Below are 14314 nucleotides of genomic sequence, written 5' to 3'. Positions count from 1 at the left end.
ACTTTGAAGAATGCAGAAAGCATGTGCTCCATCGACTGATCCTATTTGAGTTTTCGAGGAAGTTCAAATACCAGATTCTCAAAGGTGGAAAACTCGAATAAAAATTATCAGTCGATGAATGAAAGGCATGATCTCAAACGGGATGTCAATGAGTTTGTGAAAATTTTGGTATTGTACAACGTGCCCGTAAGTGTGTAGGGGAAAGATAATGTACATGTGGAAAGGCCATTTTCTTAAGAGTTGTCGCAACAAATCCTGATATTTGGCAGTGAAGTACGAGCTCCCAAGTTCGCAACCAGGATGGAGGTCCATTCAAGATAAGATTACTCTTCTTCAGAATCTGAAGACTCATCACCACTTGATTCGTCTTGTGTATGTTGCTCGACGCTCTCAATGGGTTCTTGAGAAGCTGATCCTGGACCTTTCTTGAAATCTTGAACCTTTTCTCTGAGCAATGCAATTTTTCGTTCTTGCTCAGTTTTTGTCATAGGCTTATTCTTTTTCCTTGGAACAGGTTTTGTAATCGCACGAGGCTCTTCCTTTTTATCCTGATACTGCGCTTTAACATTGACGACAGTTTCTGGTGAATGGATGGCGACGCTATCATAAATCTTCCAGAGAAGATGTACTCGGAGTGATTCAATCTCCATTTCAATAGTACCATCTTCCTCAACCTAAATAACAAGGTTAGCCAATCTATAATTATTGAACATATAAATGTGTTACTTACCACCATCTCTGGATGAGCTTCTTTGACCAATTCCATGATTTCCGCAGTAATGTTATCAGGTAACTGGCCAATCCCTTGGGAAATCACTTCCTTCTCGAGAACTCCCAGGGATCGTTCTTTGCGAACTCCTCCAGATTTCTTTGGGGGACCAGTAGTGCTCTTTTTCGTTGGGTTGGCCTTTTTAGATGGTTTAGAGGGCTTTGATTTCTTGCTAGGTTTTTTGGCAATTGCCGCCGCCTTTTCTTTTTCGACAGTTTCTTGAATGAAAGTAAGAATTTTTCTCTGCAAGGCAATGGCATCTGGGGATTCCGGTTTGGATAGCATATCAATAAGCTTGGCTTGTTCGAAAAGCAGTCGGGCCGTAGCAGCACCCTGTAATGCTTCTTGCACGGGCTCTGGCTCATCTTCACTCTCCTCTTCCTCCTCGCTCTCTTCATCCCTATCGGGAGTCACAGCAACGGGTTGATGATCAGCGATCCATCGATCCTTCCTAGCTAGTAATCCATTGAATACCTCCTCAAACTGCTGACCCATGACACGGACGGGATTGCCTTCTGGATTGAACTTGTAACAATTGTGAAAAATGAGTTTCACGTCTTGTTCAAACTCCTTCGCTCTTGTGTAGGCGCCGTTTTGGAGCTTTTCAGAGACAGTGGAGATATCCATGGGCGATTTAATAACAGTAAAGTAATTGGGGATTTGCAATGCGACGGGGTCAACAGGATCCATGAAAGCATTAGAAAACGCCAAGTATTTTGGCTTCTTCAGCTCATTCAGCGTCTCTTCACACCACTTGAGCTCGACAGAATATTTCTTGCTCTTAGGTCTTGCGGAAGAGTAAGGTAAATCTTTGTTCTTTGGTGGATGGATTTCACGCTTTGGCCTGCCATCTTTTGTTGAGTCACGACGGATCAATGGTGTGCTGGTGACTGGATCAAGAGCAAACGTTGGGGCTGGAGCACTCATGGGCACAGCAGCGCCAGTAGATCCGCGAGATGGTCTTCTAGCAGTGGGAGTACGAGCAGCAGTATCAAGAGAAGGCGTTGGTCGCTTGGGTTTCTTGACTTGAGCTTTGGCAACATGGGCTGGTGGCTCTGGTGGTAGACTTCCCAGTTTAGTGATAATCGATGTCTTCACATCATTGGCAGCGGCCGTGATGGGATTATCAAGACCGTTGAAAGCAATGGCGTTTTCGTAGAGAAGCACGGCATCATCCTTGATAGCTTGAATCGAAGGGTATCCGCCACTTTTGATCTTCTTCTCCATGGTACTCAGATCAACCTCATTCTTGACTTTTTGTGCATAAGCATCTGCGAAGCCAGGCCAAAGAATTGCAACTGGAGCTCTGAAATTCTTTCCAGCAGCAGTCTTGATTACATTTTTGATGATTTTAATGATCTCTTTGGTCTCATGTTGCGTGATTGAGCGTGACATATTGCCATTAGAAGACGAAACACCATTTGTAGTTACTCCGTTCTGCGCAGGAGCTGGGGTCCCGACGTGCGAAGGGATTCGAGGCTCTTCACTTTCCTCAGTCTTGGTGCGTTTGGCCGATGGTTCTTCTTCGCCATCATCCTCTCGCTCACGAGCAACCTTTGTAACCTGTGGTTGTGCAGGCGCATCTGTCATATCAACATCACTTGTACCAAGGTTGGCAGCCGCGGATTCTTGAGTGGAGTTCGCAGTTGCTTGCTCCGGCTTTGGAGAGAGATCCATGTCAACAGAAGGTGGGGCATTGTTGGGAGATGATGGGGGTAGATCGGGTCGGGGCGCATCGAAGCTAAGGTTCATGCCGTCAACACTTTCGGCTTTCGTCTCTTGAGCTGGTGCAGAAGTCTTTCGTTCCAAACTCAATGACTCTGCCTTGTTCTCTGAAGCTGGCAATGAGGGTTGTCGTGTGGTTTCCGGTACTTGAGTAAGTGGAGATACTTCATCCCGCATATCGGACACAGGAGCGTCGACAATAGGTGGAACTGCGGTAGGTGCGAAAGTATCGTTTGCAGCCTCGGGCACTGAATCAGCTGGTGTAGGTAGATCGGATACAGTACGGTCTAGTTCATCGATTGCTTTTGGAGGTTCGTCGGAAACAGTTGTTGTATCCGAATCTTGAAGTTGAGATACGTTTTGACTCTCGGGAGAATCTTGCGCATGCGATTCAGCTACAGTGGACTGAGGAATGGAGTTGTTTATGGCATGCGATTCTACATTCAAGTCCCCATCTGACTTTAACGTAGAGGTGATTTCAGCAGATTCAGAATTGGTGACTTCGGGCGCGGGAGATTTTTTCAATTCAAGATCAGAGGTTGTTTGTTGTTCTTCAGTTTTGGTATCATCTCGAGTAGAAGATCTATAATTTTTCATTGATAAACATAAGTGTACAAAAAGATGAGAAAGAAAAAAAAGGAAACTGAATGAGGAAATTATGGTAGAGAAGACTTACCCGTTGATATTAAGATCCAAAGCCATCGTATCAGATGATGGAACGGGTATTGCCTTTTGCTCCAAAGCTACATCTTCTGAATGCTGGGTGGTCATGACGGCCATCAACAAACAGAGATCCTCTATTCACAGAGGTATTGCTTGCGACAAAATTGATGGAAAGATAGCTCTGGGCTAGTAATTGAAGTTGGAGAGACTGAAAGAAAAGCAATGCGACAAGATCGAATTTGTCGGTCTTTAAAATTGAAATGAATTCCGATAGTCTTAAGTTTTAGTTGTAAGATGGATGGATTTGTTGCGACAAGAGGGATTATTTAAGTTGGTTGAGGAAGACTGTTGAGTAAATCAGTTAGATTGCGCCCGAAAGACCACGCGACTTGAGGGTAGTGAATGAGCGAAAAAAGAAAAGTGTATTGACTTCAAAACTGAAGTGTACCCAGCAACAAAATAATATGGAATAATGTATGAAGCTATTCAGGTAAGGTGGCGGGATATGTGAATGGTCTCCCTAGACCTGCCTTTATTTTAATCCTCGGCGCAGCCTCGTCGATATGCGACAAAGAATCTGAATTGCAGCCTTGCGATTTCAAAGGTAAGGAAGGCTCAAAGGTTCAAGCAATATTTGGCCACTTGCACTCTTGGTTGATTTCCACCCCAAACAAAATGAATTGAATCTGTTGTTTGGAAAAGTACAATGGCGAAATGGGAATTATTTTGTCTTGTTGATGTGTGGGTGGGTAGGAAGCTGGAAGTTGTAGTTGCGAGCTCTCTCTTTTTGTGCTATTGTTTTGATAGACGACACGCGACTTTCATATGGAATTCAGAATTCCCTTTTTCTTTTGTTCGTTGAATTTCAATTGAAAGTATGGTGAAAGCAGTGAATCGTCAATTGTGATATGAATTGATTGATGATTGCGACGTAGAGATTGAAATTAGGTATATTGTAATCAATCCCGTTGTTGGAATGGGAATCGCATCAAATCGCACTGAGAGAGAGATTGAGAGAGTGGATGAGATGGAGCGCGACGCGATTTATCGTGAAAAGGTGCAACTAGCGAAAGAGACCTCCCCCCCAAAATCGAGATTGTAAACAAGGCCGACCTAGCGTGAACTAGTGGGTGTATGTAACTTCAAATACAGGTTATTGATAATTAAACCCCTGACCCGATGTAATAGTGCCGTATCGTATTGTGTGAGAGTTTTGATACGAATCTCTTCACTATCCAAAACGGTGTTGATGAATTGAATATTCGAAATGAATGAATGGATGGAACGATTAATAAGAGAAATGAATTCGTTTTCGTCGTTCCAAGTTAATCCGATGCGCGCAACCAACCACAAAGGATTAATGAAAATGGAATTTGATTACCCCCGGTCCTTCTCGGCAATAACGTTCTTCCTTTCCTTTTCCTTTCCTTTCCTTTCCTTTGCTTCACTCACTTCACGCCACAAAAAGAAAGTAAAGGGGAAAACGAGGAGGGAGGAGGGAGGAGGGAGGAGGGAGGAGGGAGGAGAGAGGAGAGAGGGGCGAAGAGAGAGCAGAGAGGGGCGAAGAGAGAGGAGAGAGGGGCGAAGAGAGAAGAGAAAAGAGAGAAGAGAGAATTATTAACCTTTTGCGATCGCTTTTATCCTTTTCTATGGTCGAAAAGAATATCAAGAAGTATATCCTCAAAATGTAAAATCAAACTTGGTAGTAAACAAAGAGGCGGGAGAAACGATTAAAATATGACAGAGTAAAACAATATAAAATAAAACACTCAAATCACAATAATACAAGTGAAGAATGAATTTATTTTTGGAGGTTAGTCGTGAGTGGGAGTGGATTGCGTTGTGTTCGTGGGTATGGAATCGATAAGGAAAATCGTTATCGTCTTTCTTCTTTCCTTCTTATTTTGATGATATAAGAATGGTCGCGATGAAGGTCATGTGTCGTAGTGAGCTGAGGTGTATTTTGAGTGAGGTTTTGGCTGATGATCGGGGGTGGTCGGTGCTCTCCAGTACTTTGGACGAATGAGAAGGCTGTCGCAAAATCAACCTTTAAAAAATTTGGTTGCAAGACGAGAACTTTCGGGGGGACATACGATTAACATATTTAAACGATAGCAAGTGATGACCATGAAACTAAACCTAATGCACCATTAGTAAACTTATTAACACCTTGTGCTTAATCTGCAGGCTGCCTCATACTACCCAATCACATCGTTTCATCAACTCCCTCAGCCCCACATGAAGTAAGGAAAGGGAAGGCTCGGCAAGGATGGTCAAAGGTTAAAATGGATCAATACACAAGAAGGATATTTATTGAACCAATCATCGTAACGTCAACAACAGGATTAAGCCACATTTCCATTCTCGGATCCACCTTATCTGGCCCGCATCAACACTTTTGGTGCTCAAGATAGCCACTCCACGTGATCAAGATTTATTTTTTCTATCTTGGGTAAAAAAAAATGTTTCTTGAAGTTTTGGTTTGATAGCTTCAATGGTAGAGATTATACCTCAACTCATTCAGCACCACCACCATTAGAAACTATATTGTATTGATTTCGTATAATCTCAATTGGGTCATCACGTCCAATTCACATTTGTCCTTTTCAATTAATCCTCTTTCGGAAGCTTGTTCATTGGTTGTCCGCCAATTCCTCAATTCGAAATAACCTACCTAGTTTTCGTCATATTCAAATTTCCACCCTCTTTCTTACATCGCACAACCAACAATCAAACAAAATGTCAACCAAGAGAAAGCTCCCGACCAAGCTTGGTCAACCAATGGTGAAGCAAGGTGTCAAATCGTTTGGAACTGGTCACCTGGATGAATCGAAAACCGTGGTATCAGGTGGAGGAGCTGCAAGCACGGTGAAGACGAATGGAGCGAAGAAGAACGAAGTGGTTGAAATATCCAGCGACGAGGAGGAACAAAGTGACGATGATATGGAGGAAGTCGAGGAGGATGGAAGTGATATCGAAGAAGATGGCAATGTCAACGCAGATGTGACAATGGGAGAGGAAGGAGCTGAGGCTGCCGAGGAAGATGGAGAACCAACATTCGGAGATCTTGTTCGAGCAAACGCCTTGGAACCTATCGATGTTGCTGCCGCTTTCGTAGATTCCAAATCTCAAACCCTTTCATACCCTCAAAATTCAATCCAGGCTCCTTCCGGCGCATCCCTCGGAACAGTTCTTACTCAAGCACTCAAGACAAACGATGTCGCCTTGTTGGAGTCCTGCTTGCATACTACGGATCTGAGTACGATTAGAGCTACCATTCAAAGACTCGATTCTCCTCTGGCCGCAATCCTACTACAAAAGTTGGCAGAAAGATTACACAGAAGACCTGGTAGAGCTGGTAGTCTTATGGTTTGGGTTCAATGGTCAATGATTACACATGGTGGTTACTTGGCAACTCAAAGAGGTCTCATCAAGAAGTTGTCCGAGGTAAATCGAGTTCTCGATGAGAGATCAAAGGCTTTACAACATCTTTTATCTTTGAAGGGCAAATTGGATATGTTGGACGCACAAATCGAATTACGAAGAGGCATGCAAAACCGATCAGGATTGGATAGCGAGGATAACGATGAGGGTGTCATTTACGTTGAGGGTCAAAGTGATGACGAGGAGGAAGTGATCGTGAATGGATTACCTCAAAGACTTGCCAAGAACGGAGACCTCGAAGATATCTCGGATTCTGAGATTGAAGAGGAAATGCTTAATGGTATGGTGGCAGAATCTGATGAAGAGGAAGAAGACAGCGAGGATGATTTAATAGATGATGAGGCTGAGGAAACCGATGCGGATTCTGGAGATGAGGATGAAGTTGATCACGATGATATTGACGAGCAAGGAGAAGATGATGAAAGTGATGATGCTGAACAAGGACCACCCCGATCCAAGATGCAAAAATTAACCGGCAATCGTTTCCAAAATAGAAGATAATCAAGAGAGTTTTGAATGTTCAATGCATCTTGGGCGTTTGCATGGTTTGGAGTTCTTTTACATGCTTTCTTTTTCTTTTTCTTAGGTGTGGTGTAGGGGATCTCAAAAAAGAAGACTTTTTTTTTGTTTTGTAGGAGGATATTCCCGTTTTTTTCATGGTATTGTATCTAACGGCTATGGATACGAGCATATAATATCTTGATTATATATGCTTTTTTCTTCGTAGGCGAATCGATAGATATTTGACTGAGCTTTGAGCTTGGATACATAGTAAGTACCTATCAATAGGAACAGATATCTATATGATGTGATAGAATTTGCATTTTGTAGTATTACCTAGCTAGTTTGGCTTTCCTTGTGAGTGAGCATGTAGATATGCTTTTGTGAGATTCAAGTTATTCGGATGTGTGTTGAAATGCTGCTGGTTTTCGTGCTTGTAGATATGAATACTAGGTATGTATATAGGTATTTATCACTTTTTCTTTGCACGATTATGTAGAATACAACACAGAGGAGGTTTACTCATACACTCACTATTTAGATAAATATATCACAGTACATCAGTGGGGTGCATGGACTGACAGGACCCTTTCCAATTTTAAATATTTTTTATATAAATTCATTCTTCAATTGTTTGAAACCAGAATTTGTATTTTGATTATTTTATCTCTATTCAAGAACCATAACGATTTTTGAAATGAATGATTCAATATATCAAAAGATATTTAAAAGTTCATTTTTGTACTGTCCCGTGAGTCCGTACACCCACTGGTGGTGTAGATACCCTATTGTAATGATAATTGTGATTTCTTCACGTGATGTAGCTTGGTTTATTAGTGTTGAATATCGAATATTTGGATATTGATTTGGAAATTGAGTCTTTATATTGAGTCTATATATTGAGTCTTTATGTTAAGTCTTGAAGTTGAGTCTGTGATACCTAAGTCAAGTCCTTAACTTAAGTCAAGTCTCACAATCGCGAATTAAATGCACGACACAAGTACCCACCTAGAGAGGGCAGGAAATAATTTTGATAGATCACATCACATGACCCAGATGAGAAGCACTACCTATTAAAACGAAACCTAGAATGCAGATCCAGAGCTGATGGGTTGGGATGGGATGGCATAGCATAGCATGGCATTTGGAACATGATGGGTTTCAACTTTTATCAGATTTTTACGAAGTAGTCGACTTGATGTGATTTGGTGTGATTTAGATACGCGCGGGAGGGGAGGAGGGGATGGCATGGCGTTTAGAAGGGTAGGGTAGGGTAGAGGGGAGGAGGATGGATGGATGTGTATTGGTTTATTTTTTGCATGCTTGTTTATATGTGCAGTGCAGTGCAGTGTAGTGTGGTTGGATATTTCTGTTCCATGTGTGTGCTTAGGTAGTCGCCGGTGAGGCTGTCAAGTTATTTATATCATGTTTCTCACACTTGATATGCTTCGTACTGTTAATGTTGGGGTACGGAAATCTACGGTCAAACAAAACGTACTTCTGAGCTGTACTTACTTTTATTATCATTATCATTGTCATATCACCAGCCATCGGGGTTTTCGGATGATTTCCAAGGTTTTATCATCCATCCATCAATCATGCCTTGCCATGCATCCGAACATTCAATTCCAGGTTTATTGTAGCAAACTTGCATATGTATTACCTAGTAGGAATTCAACTGAGTCAGTACTATGGAGTTGGTACCAGTAGGTATGTCCATGTTATTTATGTTCATTTCATTGCATCTCATCTCATACCTAGGTATTCATATTTATTTATTCATGGGCAAAGTACTGCCTACTCAACATAATGAGATATTCAACGACTATCACTCAATCAATCCATTCATTCTTTATTATCCATGGACTCAATCCCTCATTCCATTCCCTCCCTCACCCATGAATCGAGACCTTCCCTCGACCTTCCATCCCATCCATGCTTCATCTAATGATTATCCCTCTCCCACGCTGATTATTTTTAACTTTTGACCTTTTCCTTCCCACCACCACTAAACAAGGGGCAACATGATGAGGATCCGCTTAACCGTTGCACCAAGAGGAAAAAGCTTACGAGTCCTGGTTGCGTGTCGATGCAAGCTCATGGGCTATGCAGTCTCGCAGAGACACTCTCATTCTCGATTACGACCATGTCCCCCATACTTACTTTACTGTGCAAGAGGTGGTAGGGCTACAGAATTAAACTGGACTGGGAAGGAAGTGCTAAGATCTTACATTATCTTATGATTATGATTATTTCATTCCCCAGTCGCCAGGTCCCGCTGATTCGTACTTTGATCTCTCTTTGATTATCTTTTCTACTTTCGACTTTCTTTTTATATTGCTCTGCTCAATTTATTCTTTCTCTTTTCCTGTCAACGTCTCGTATCTTGAGGTCATAAGCAAGTTTTGTTCTTCGTATTTGTGGCTGCAATCTGTACTTTGCGATTATCATATACTCACTCATTCTTTTGGGGACACCGTTTACGATTGATGTTTCTTCATTCTTTTATTTATATTCAACGAAAAGAGAGAGAGCCTCTGAAAGTATATTTATTTATACACTTTGTTCATTGAACATTTAACAAAAAAGAGAAGGTGATAACACATCCGCTCTTGGCGTACGCAACGCCAGCATTCTTGGCAGCATCATAATCCTACCATTTTCAGGAACAAAGTTAACAAGGCTGAATTCTATCAGAAATACGAAAACTTTGTGTATTTACGAGTACTTGATTTCAGCCTTTTTGTATTTACTTTGGTTGCGATTGCGGTTGAAGGGGAAGGGAGGAGATTATTGAATTGACCCGGGTTTTTGGTGGTTTGACTCGCGACAATGCGCGCCTTTACGAGATTGGGTGCGTCGGTGTTTGCGATGGTTCTATCGTTAATGACCATCTTGGCTTTATTACCTCAATCGAGATACACCGAACACTTGAGGAAGATTGAGATAGGTGGGACGAGTATTAATGATGTGACGGATGGATTATGGGATTGGGCAAGTGGAGATGATGATGGAGGGGATGGAGAGGAAGGAGGTGTGAGATTGGTGGTTTTTGGAGATAGTTGGGTGGATGATACGATGGAAGAGAATGGGGATGGGAAGGGTAGAAGTTGGACGGAAGTTCTTTGTGAAGAGGTACGTTTTTTATTTTCTCTTTCTTCTGACTGTTGATTCATGGGTTTGACCGATTGAGGTTTGAGAATTGGCACATTTACTAATTGATTATTTTCAGCTCTCGTGTACTTCGAAAATCAATCTAGCAGTCTCTCAACCCGCATCTTCATACCCATCATCACCACCCACGGGTGCCTTTTCATCCAACAAAGTCTACCTTTCTTCCATCAAAAATACCGCAGGTCAAAATAATAATGAAACGAAAATAACCCACGAATCTATGCTCCCTGATCTTGAAGCTCAGGTAAAATCCTTTATCGCTCTGCCTCTGCCAAAAAAGAAACTTCGGGAAACAATCTTCGTCGTCTCATTCGGCACATGGGATGTATGGCACTACGCATCTCTCGATTATACCAAAGCTCAAGAGGCTCAAAAAAAAGCTGTCACAGAAATGTTCGCACAACTCGATAATTTATACGCACATCATAGGGAAATTTTGGGTGCTACTCATCTTGTCGAAATCCCACATAATAAATCGCATGTTGTGCCCAAACCACAATTCAGAATTGTCATCCAAAAGCTTTTCGATCCTACAATGTTGCCTGGTTGGATAAGTCAAAGACCTATTCCATTGAGACCTAGTTCTGTGGCGGAACACCAGAAGAATGCCGTTTCATTGGTGAGAGATTGGGATAATAGTGTGGAAAACTCTATCAAACCTTGGTTTGCTAGTACACCAGAAGCCACCACCACTTCTGAATGGGCTGAACCAGCACCAGCACCAGAAGAACCAGGATCTGGAGATGCGGTTCCAGAAACATTCGACCAGAACGAGGGACAGCAATCACAATCACAAGAAAAGCGAGAGTCGAAAGGCGTTGTTGAGGAAGAAGATAAACCGGAAATTCCTCCACCACAGAAAGACATCTATTACTATGATCTGAATAGATTTCTTACGGAAATCATTATTGAACATCAATTGGAAGATGAAGGATTATCTGATGCGAGTGGACTCGGCACAAAAGAAAGTCCATATGTTTCCGTATATGATCCTTGTGTACGAGCAGGAGATAACGGGGCAAGCAAGAAAAGAGCACCTGGGGAGAAGCGAAAGTCGGGGAAAATCAAAAATGGAAGTGAGAAGAGAGGAGAAATGAAAAACACAAAAACATTGCCAGATATTAATGGATTACTCGTCTGTGAACAACCGGATGAGTATCTTTTCTGGGATGATTTTAATATGGGAGGGCAGGCGAAGGAGACCGTGGGGAAGGAAATTGCAAAGATGGTTAGAGAGGGGAAGACGTTGAGGAGGAGTTGGGGAGATGGGACTGTGCCGGGGGTGTGAGTGAGCGTGACGTTGTGAGAAGGAAGAGGGGGAAGTTATATTTACGAATAAAGCATTTCTGGGGTTTGAAGTGGAAAGAAGCGTGCATTGCATAGCATGGCATGGGATGGAATGGCGTTTGGGTTTAGGTTTGTGATTGCAAAGGATACTGCGGAGTGGGTTTTATATTTGTACATACCTTTTTTGGGTCTTTGAATGTCGGGGCGTGGAGGGAGAGGGAAAGGGTGAGGGGCGGAGGTGGGTTCGGTTATATAGTCTTATGGGATCTATCTATACATACCCACGCGATTTTCTTTTGTGGATATAATGAATGTGGAGGGGGGCAGGAAATGATGTATATACCTGGGCATAGTTGGAAAGCGGGAATTAGAAATTAGAATTTTAGTTATGGTTATGTGTAAATGTCTGTGTGCTTGCTTGGTGCTGATGGTGATGGTGATATGGAATAATGAAAATTTGTGGTGGAATTTGTGGTGGAATTTGGGGGGAAATTTAGGCTAGATGGAGTGAAGGGTGTGAGAGAGGGTGTGAGAGAAAGAGTGAAAGTGAGATTGAGAATGAGATTAGGAAATTGTATTGTATGGATCTATTTGGGGGAGAATGGGGGGAGGTGGATGAGTGAGTGAGTGAGTGAGTGATGAATAGGGATGAAAATTAGAAGAGAGGGGTGGGTATCGTTGTGAGGACTCGGAAGTTAAAACTTGAAAGAGAAAGAGTGAAGGGAGAAAAGAGGAAGCATGATGGGTTGAAATAGAAAGATTGGGGACTGAAAGAAAGAATGAATGAATAAATGAATGAATAGATGTGCGATGGTTCTTGGGGAGTGTCGAGGGGTGAAGGATGACAAGATATAGGAGATGGTTATGGTTATGAGGAGGGGGATTGAGATATTGTGGGTGTGTTGGAGTGGGTATGTTGTATCTTGTGTCACTTGAGGATTGGAAATGGGGGGGGGAGTTGAGGATTGCATGTGTAGAAGAAGAATTGTATGGATGGGGATAGTTAGGGTTGTGTACTGGCATTGGTGTGATTCTTGAGTGTGAGGTGGGTCTCTGTGGTTGCGGTGGTGGGTTGAGAATTTGTTGGGTTTGATTTGAAGTGATTTGTGTTTGTGAGTGTTGTTTGGTTTTGTTGAATTGTTGTGAATTGGGTTGGTTGAGTCGAGCTGAGTCTTTTTTGCTTAATTTGAGTCGGGTTGGATTGATCCATTTTGTGGTGTGTCATGGGAGCGTTGAGGGAGAACTTGAGGGTTGAGGTAAAATCGCCTGCGAGAACAGAAGGAGGCGAAGGAAGAGGTGAGTATAGATAACTGAGGTTGTCTATTAGCTTAAGTTTGAACTAAGAATGAGTGGACAGTGGGTAGGTAGTTTGATAGGGGGTGAGGTAGAACGGTGAGATGAGAGGCCAGGAGATAGTACATAGGTGGACAGGAAAGTAGAGCTAACTTTCAAGTAGTGGAGAATAGAATTTGGAAGTAAAGAGCGTGTATTTGGTGTGTGTGCATTTGTCATTTGTAGAGAATGAAAGGTGAAGATTAGAAAGTTGAGATGCAGTGGAAGGAGTCAAGGAATTAGAAAGGAGGGAATGATTTAGAACTTGGGGAGTGAGAGGCATGAGGGATACTCATCGGCTATCTAGCAACCGTTGACTCACATATATCAATTTTGATGATTTTGATGTTGATTTTGTAATTTGTGTCAAGCGGGGATCTGTCTGTGCGGACGTAAGGCAAAAATTAGGGGAGTAAAGTTGAAGTGTAGGTTGCAATGAGAATTGAGAGGTAACAAGTACATGTAGATTCTTTATTGGGAATTGAAGAGTACTTTAGGATAGAAACTTCAAAGGAGATGAGCCAGATTGAGTGAGTGGAGGTGTAGGATGTATTTTGTTGTTCGTTTCCTAGAGTTAACTGATATTAGGTGCGTGATTTCGATGTTAATATATATGTTCGGGAATCGACGGGATTGAGACTTTATAATATTGACTGCCTGGTTATGAATATGTCCTGGAAATCGGTCGAGGGGTACTCAGTACTAGTATTCTTGGAATATGGAAGATCATGAGTGAAAATGTGTTTTTCGATCTCCTGGCATCGAAGTGGATCAGCCTGTATGGTAGAAATAAAGCATTAGAGTTGGATATCTACTTCTCCATAAAAATGCGAAAGACAGAGAGCATGGAAGTAAACCGGTTCAAGTGCGTCTCTAAAAAAGTTAGTTCTGGCTGGGTGGTCGAATAAAAAATACCTTTTGGAAAAGGGTGCGAGTTCAGGCTCGAGATTGATGATGATTCCTTTTGAGTTGCTTGGGGCCGCGAAATACTTTTCTTTGGAGGTGCATGAAACCAGTAAATTGAAAGTATATTGGAAGAAAAGAGAGTATCGCATGAATGATGCAATATGTATGCAAGTAACCGATGAGCTAGTTGCGTGGCGGTGTTGAATGCAGCTGCCCGTCAACATTATCAAATCAATGCATCTTTATCGTTCATTGACCATGTAATTATTATTCGTTTGTAACGGTATGATGCGGGGAAAATGGAAATGGAGTGACTGAGATGGCGATGTGAAGATATTATCACGTCTTGATATGTTCTTGATACTAAATTGGATAGGCTCACATCGCACGAATAACCTTATTATGTGATCTCTTCGTAGCATTTTTGTCGAGAAACAAGTGCTATGAGTTATAGTGAGAACCGAGACTGGATGTTACTGAATGAACTTGGGTTCCAATGGAGAAAGGCAATGT

At 42.2% G+C, this 14314-nt stretch overlaps 3 protein-coding genes across 3 annotated transcripts; 2 read left to right on the top strand and 1 right to left on the bottom strand.

Moving 5' to 3' along the window:
• Positions 1-323: 323 nt before the first annotated feature.
• Positions 324-3274, bottom strand: EAE97_004593 (uncharacterized protein; the record flags this gene model as incomplete). Its single annotated transcript, XM_038875105.1, has 3 exons — positions 324-674; positions 731-3077; positions 3171-3274. 3 exons carry the CDS (start codon positions 3272-3274, stop codon positions 324-326), a joined length of 2802 nt encoding a protein of 933 aa, XP_038734549.1.
• Positions 3275-5896: 2622 nt separating this feature from the next.
• On the top strand, positions 5897-7102 carry EAE97_004592 (uncharacterized protein; the record flags this gene model as incomplete). The annotated part of the gene is made up of 1 exon (XM_038875104.1): positions 5897-7102. One exon carries the CDS (start codon positions 5897-5899, stop codon positions 7100-7102), a length of 1206 nt encoding a protein of 401 aa, XP_038734548.1.
• A 1691-nt stretch (positions 7103-8793) lies between these two features.
• Positions 8794-11765, top strand: EAE97_004591 (uncharacterized protein). The gene is made up of 3 exons (XM_038875103.1): positions 8794-8812; positions 8864-10237; positions 10335-11765. Exons 2-3 carry the CDS (start codon positions 9935-9937, stop codon positions 11562-11564), a joined length of 1533 nt encoding a protein of 510 aa, XP_038734547.1. The 5' UTR covers positions 8794-8812; positions 8864-9934; the 3' UTR covers positions 11565-11765.
• Positions 11766-14314: the final 2549 nt, after the last annotated feature.

The sequence above is a fragment of the Botrytis byssoidea genome, assembly GCF_014898295.1.
Source record: "Botrytis byssoidea strain MUCL 94 chromosome Unknown BBYS_007, whole genome shotgun sequence".
Classification (NCBI taxonomy): domain Eukaryota; kingdom Fungi; phylum Ascomycota; class Leotiomycetes; order Helotiales; family Sclerotiniaceae; genus Botrytis; species Botrytis byssoidea.
Note: the sequence above shows the minus strand (reverse complement) of the source record. Positions and strands in the feature narration are given on the sequence as shown.

Bases quoted from the DNA above. Each gene is read 5' to 3' on its own strand.
- EAE97_004591 (XM_038875103.1), top strand. From the start codon at position 9,935: ATGCGCGCCTTTACGAGATTGGGTGCGTCGGTGTTTGCGATGGTTCTA. The intron at 10,238-10,334 runs GTACGTTTTTTA...GATTATTTTCAG, and splicing joins CGGAAGTTCTTTGTGAAGAG to CTCTCGTGTACTTCGAAAAT.